Consider the following 6413-nt stretch of genomic DNA (forward strand, 5'->3'; position numbering starts at 1 on the left):
TATATATATATATATATATTGAGATTTTTGATATATCTATTCATTCTAAGATATTTAGTCTTTTGATATTCTAATGTGTTGGTAATTTATGAGACTTATGTCTTTTGAAATTTTTTGAATATGCTTCTACCTTCTAAATTTCTTAGCCTTCTGAAATATTTAGTTTGTGCATGCGTGTGTGAGTTTCTGTTTGTGTGTATGTGTGTGTCTTTACTTATTTTTAGCCTACTGATTTTGTTGACATGCTTATAACTTCCGAAGCTGCAACATTTCAAAATTTTTAATGTGCTTATACATTTTGAGGCTTTTAATGTCCTTCTATCTGCCTTTAGTTATTTAAATATACTGTCTCTTCTAAAATTTTTACTCTTTTAAGATATTTAGTATATCTATATGCATTAATCTTTTAGCCTTCTAAGAATTTTTGAGTTTGAGATCTTATTTACTACTTGGCTCTCATAAAAATTTTCTCGCAAAAAACTTGTCCACAATTAGCTTCGCGTCAAGGCTACCTCATGGGTCTGTCTTCTAAGGCTTATGAGTGGAGACTCTATTTACCACTTGTCCTTATAATATAATTCTCATGATCGCATTATCCACTAGTAGTTTTGATGTTATCTCATAGGCGTGCCTTCCAAGGATTTTATAAGATGTAATGGTGTGTGTTAATGATAGACATTAACTTGATAAGTGATGACATGCTTCAATGATGTGCATTAGCATGATATATGATGCCATGTGTTGATAGCATGCATCGGCCTTATAAATAATGATAAATGATAATGTTAGAAAGCATCAACTTTGTTGTTGATAAGCAACAAAGTTAGCGGACTTTAGTGGTTGAATGTTCTATTAAAAGTTGTTATTAGGTAATTGAGCTTAAAAATTATTAGTCATGTGACAGTGTTTGAGAGATCTGGTGATGAAGGTTGAACGTTTATAATAGCAACTATAGTCAATTAACTTTAACTGAGGGATTAAGGTTAGACATTTATAGTTGGGTAACGATAGTCAAGGTGATTGAGGTTAAGAGATCAAAGATGAGCGATTTAAGTTAGATAATTATAGCTGAATGATGGAGATCAGGTGGATATAGTTTGGTAAGTCTAATTAAAATATTTGAGATCAGCTAACTCATGTGATGGACAAGTAGCATAGCGTTAGCAATAGTGGTAATTCAACAATAACCCAATGGTCATGGTGAAATGACAATGTTTACACATATATAACATGAATAAAATGATCTAACAATGATGGTTGGATGATGAAAATTAAGTAAAGGTGGATGAGCAAAGATTTTTTTTGTTAATGGCACTAGTGATAATGGAAGTTCGATAGCATCATTCGGATAGTGATGTCAGTGGCAACTAAGCAATGGTGGTGCATTGAAAATCAAGCCATGGTAAACGAGCAACATCAATATTGGCAATCACAACGATTTAGCAATGACAAAGCTACATATGACTGATGCATAAAATTGTGGTGTCTAAAAGGTTGATGTTTTGCACTAGTGGAGGGGGGAAATCTAGTCATATGATGAGAGGACCCTGTATGATTGTTCTCAAGTTAGACATCTTTAATTTATAGTCAATCTTGGTTTAGGCAACCATATCAAATTGTGATATTGTGATGTTGTCGAGTGTACGGTTTTCCCGTAAGGGTCAGAGATTCATTAAGTGTACATAATCTTTCAAGGACATATCCAATGTTTGTTAGATGGATAAGGAACAATGGAAAGATGTTCTTTGTTCAAAGATTATTCCTTGGAATGATGGATATTACAATGAGAGACTATGTTATAAAAAGTATTACACCTAGTAGGTGGAGTGTGTAAAAATGGTTGATTTCTCTCACACATCATCGAACTATTATGTGTAAGAAAGTCTTAATGATATAAAAAAATACAAGTCTTAACTTAAGAGGAATTTCCAATAGTCAAATAGACAAAGTTATGAGAGATAAAAATAATTTTATGTGCAAATTTTGAAATATGAAAAAATATAAGGCAATGCTCATTCCAAATATTGCACTATATAAAAAACCTGATCACAATACTTATTTGTCCTTCTACCGCCACAGTAGAAGTTGTTGGATGACAATGTCATTTAAGTGAGACTGGCTATATAACAATAGCATAGAGATTTTACTGAGGAACAACAATAGTAGAACAATAGTTGTGCTACAACAATAGTTTATGGTGGTTAATGGTGATTGTTGTTGATCATTGACTTCTAACTCTCTTTATGTTTTATGAATTCAATCTATTAAATCTAAAACAAGAACACTCGCTTTTCTTCAAAATACAAAGAACAAAAATCTATTCATAATTTTTTAAAGTAATATTTTGAAATTTTTTGTCAAAAATCTCCTAATACTCCATTGAATGTTTTGTGTTGATTTCTCATATCATAGAATATTATTTTAATATTTGAATATTTTAATAGCCACAAAATTGAGCAATATAAGCCCGTTAGATCCTGTCATTGAGATGTTTGACTTAATTATAAGCATGCCAAAAATTAAAGATCCCTTGAACTTTTAATAAATATCTTAATATTTTTAATTTTACTTTAAGTTAATGATTTGAACTCATTTTGACTTTGATTAAATCACTTTTAGTGCATTGCATTCATATGATTGAGATGTTCAATTCCAATAAGAATTCATTAAAATTAGAGTTCTAAATAGCTTGAATTAGATTTTTGAAGTAATCCCATCTAAAATACATAAATATTTATGCATGATTGTTTAAATTATCTTGTGACACATCTCACCTCTTCTTTTTATAAGTGGTATTATCATTTATCATCTCAACGGCATCATTTATTTGAGTAGTAAACCCATGCCATGGATCACGATAAGAGATTGTATAGATTGCATGTACAAATTGTGATATTCGAGCACAAGCGGTTGGGTCCATCTTTATTATTTCGAGCACGATAACAACATACCGACAAGATATCCGGTGAATTGCAGCACGATTTAAATTCGTACAACGGCCTGTGCGGCGACATTAGAGGGAAAAAAATGACCCGTTATCAGTGGACCCCACCACAGCTCCAGCACAACTCGGCCAGCTGTCCGGTGGGGCCCCTTGAGCATCGATGCCATGGGAACCCTGAAAATGTACAAGCCAAGGTGTCGGTGGCCACAGATAAGTTAGCCGGAGTATAAAATTCTTGAGGAAGAAGAAGAAGACGATGAAAGCCAGCCAGCGAGAGAGGAGTAGAGCAGGGTTAGTAGTTTGACGGGTGATGGGAGAATCGAGCGGCTCTGTTTCCATTGACGTGGAAAGAATCTCGTTCGGCGGCAAGGTGTGAGCTCCTTAAACCTCAATCGATTTCTGTTGTGTTCTTTGAGGGTTTGTTGGAATCTCATGCATTATTGTGCTGTTTGAGTGTTCTGCTGCGGAATGCTATCCATTTTGTTGGAGTTTGGTACAGGAAGTGACCGGGAATGGTAGTGATTGTTTTCTTGGTTTAATGGATTGGTGAATAGGTCTTCTAATTAGATGGAATTTTGAGCAAGCTTCTATTTGGGGATTTGTAAAGGAAATAAGGGTTTTAGATTTTGATACATTTATTGGTTTGGTTGTTTGATTGGCCCTATCAGGAACACATTGTACAAACTGGCTGTGGTACGGTTTCGGTGGCAGTGTTTGGTGATCAAGAAAAGCCTGCGCTTGTAACCTATCCTGATGTTGCGTTAAACTGTAAGTTAGGACGGTTAATTTTTTTTCCTTTCGGTAACTCCTCGTCTTGACTATATCATCCTTTGTTGAAGTAGAACTATCGGTAGCTCCATTTTTTGAATTTGTATTATAGTTGTTTTGATGATGATGAACTGAACTGAAATAAATTTTACTTGTTAAAGACTTTCTGCTTCTCTGCTAGTTTTCCTCTTGCTTCAAGACATTAATTGCAGATTTGTCTAGGTTTCAGTTGATGCTTTCTGTACTGTAGTAGAGTGATAATAATTGTATTCATGGACAATTCTTGATGGAGTAAGGGAGTAAATTCTGAATATTATTTCTCGTTTTGGTTTTTTTTCCAGATATGTCATGCTTTCAAGGATTAATTTTCTGCCCAGAAGCTTCATCTTTGCTTCTGCACAATTTTTGTATGTATCATATCAGTCCTCCTGGACATGAGGTCAGTGGTTTGGTTTACTTCTCTCTCAATCGATTTGTTTTTCTTTTTTTTTAATTTTTTTATCGATCTGTTTTTCTTTAACATGTTGAAAGTGCTTATTTTTGCATCACAATTTGCTCACATGATTTTTCTCTTTATCATAAGAGCTCCCACAGTTGGGAGCTGGACCTATTTCTTCAGATGTGCCAGTGCCTTCTGTTGATGACTTGGCAGATCAGGTTGCAGAAGTTCTCGATTTCTTTGGGTAATTTTCAAAAACGTATAGATATTATTTATCTTTTCAACATTTTAATCATTCTTTTATTAGGAAATGCTAAACTGAAAATACCATTCAGGGAACAAAATGCAACATTTTTCAAACCATTATCTTAACTGCAAATTTCTCCATCCAGGTTAAAAGCTGTGATGTGCATGGGTGTCACTGCTGGTGCTTACATCCTTACCCTTTTCGCTGTAAGTCTATTTTTAGTAATTTTTTTAGCATTATGCTGTAGCTTACCAAGTCTAAGTTCAGTCCAGCTTATTGCAGTCAAAATATCCAGACCGAGTTGTAGGTTTGATTCTTGTTGCACCATTATGTAAAACGCCCTCTTGGGCCCAATGGCTGTACACCAAGGTACCACTTTGAGTCTCATCCATTGGAAAAAAGTGCAAACTACCTCTGACAAAATTGAATTCTCAGGTGATGTCAAATTTGCTTTATTTCTATGGGATGTGTGGACTTGCAAAAGAATTCTTGCTTCAGAGATACTTCAGTAAGGTAACTCAACTTTCAGTTGGGAATCTGATTTAACATGTAGAGCATCAAGAGATAAATCTTACTGTTTCTTGCAGGAAGTTCGTGGCAGCGCACAATTCCCTGAGTCAGATATAGTCCAAGCCTGCAGAAGCGTTAGTAATTCATTAACTTTTGCTTTTTTTATGTAATGCTTCTGCCATTAGAGGCAAGCTTAATGATTGAAACACTGATCCCTTTGCAGCTGCTAGATGAAAGGCAGGCCATCAATGTGTGGAGGTTTCTTGAATCAATGAATGGGTATTGTTCTTGTAATATTTTTCTTGTGCACTAATTAGTTGTTTGCTTACAGCTCTTGTTGAATGATTTTGGATCTTATTTACAGGAGACATGACTTGACTAAGGATTTGAAGAACATACAATGCAAGACATTGATATTTGTTGGTGATAGCTCTCCCTTCCACTCCGATGCTATCCACATGTCCTCCAAGCTTGACAGGAGATACAGCGCCCTTGTTGAGGTTTGAAGGAAGCTTTCTACTTTGATATTAACTCGATATTAACTTTTAAATTAAAATTCAATTGTTGTAAACTAGTATATTTTTTTCTGTTTAGTTATTTGGTTTTGAATTAAGTAATCCCACTCCAGTCTTCATAATTTGGATTTTCAACTGTTGAGTTCTGATATTAACTTCATGTTTTCAAATATCAAGCATAAAAGCTATTGTGAGATTAGCAGACAAACCGTCACTTGAAAAATAGAAGAAAGAAGTCCTACAACATTAAAGTCTGTTTCAATTAGCATTATATTTAATTACTAGCCTTTTGTTTCAAAAGCAAAGTGTTAACTTTCTTGCTAGTAGCAACCATGATTTTAAAATTCAGTTTTGATCAAATCATAAAATTTTGTTTTTTGTTTGTATCAGAGCATTGAGGTTTTTATATTTTGTTTAGATGTGATTTTGTCTTTTCTATTATAAAATTCTATAGAAGTATTGTTAAGTATGAAATAAAGAACATTATTTAGTTGTTGCACAATTTATTTTATATTTGAAATTTACTGGGATTATAATGTTAAAGTTTTAGTAGAACATTGGCAAACTATTCAAGTTTCCATAAACTTAATGTAAAATACAATTTTTGGGCGAAACTCTCTAGTTTTAACCGAAATTCCATTGAGACTCTTTTACTTCTTTAGAATGGCAAAGCCCAAAATAGTAAGGAGTTTGGTTCAGTTTTATTCAAAATTTAACCTAAATCATTAAGATTGGACCATCCATCTACATATATGTATTTGTATATGTATATGTATCCGTATATATATGTATGTATGCATGTATGTATGTATATATATATATATATATATATATATATTTCATAAGGAATGGCTGAAGGCTATTATACCAGCACCGGTTATCCCTCATGCGCCTAGGAATTCGAGTACCATACCCTACACTCGTGGGGAATTGGACCTCAAACCTGAGGGGACTTACAAATGACAGGCAGATGTTTGATCTATATATATA

At 33.7% G+C, this 6413-nt stretch overlaps 1 protein-coding gene across 3 annotated transcripts in view; it reads left to right on the top strand.

The window, feature by feature from the left end:
• The first annotated feature begins 3083 nt into the window (after positions 1-3083).
• Positions 3084-6413, top strand: part of LOC110030753 (pollen-specific protein SF21-like) — a 4253-nt gene continuing 923 nt past the window's right edge. The window contains exons 1-10 of one of the 3 annotated variants that reach the window (XM_020733643.1): positions 3084-3314; positions 3613-3712; positions 4054-4151; positions 4307-4395; positions 4544-4604; positions 4666-4767; positions 4834-4911; positions 4986-5042; positions 5132-5187; positions 5273-5408. In XM_020733643.1, coding sequence (XP_020589302.1) covers positions 3255-3314; positions 3613-3712; positions 4054-4151; positions 4307-4395; positions 4544-4604; positions 4666-4767; positions 4834-4911; positions 4986-5042; positions 5132-5187; positions 5273-5408 — 837 coding nt within the window. In that variant the 5' untranslated portion in view covers positions 3084-3254. The other 2 variants (XM_020733644.1, XM_020733645.1) reach the window with 2 other exon arrangements.

Source organism: Phalaenopsis equestris, unplaced genomic scaffold (genome assembly GCF_001263595.1).
Source record: "Phalaenopsis equestris unplaced genomic scaffold, ASM126359v1 Scaffold000759, whole genome shotgun sequence".
NCBI lineage: Eukaryota > Viridiplantae > Streptophyta > Magnoliopsida > Asparagales > Orchidaceae > Phalaenopsis > Phalaenopsis equestris.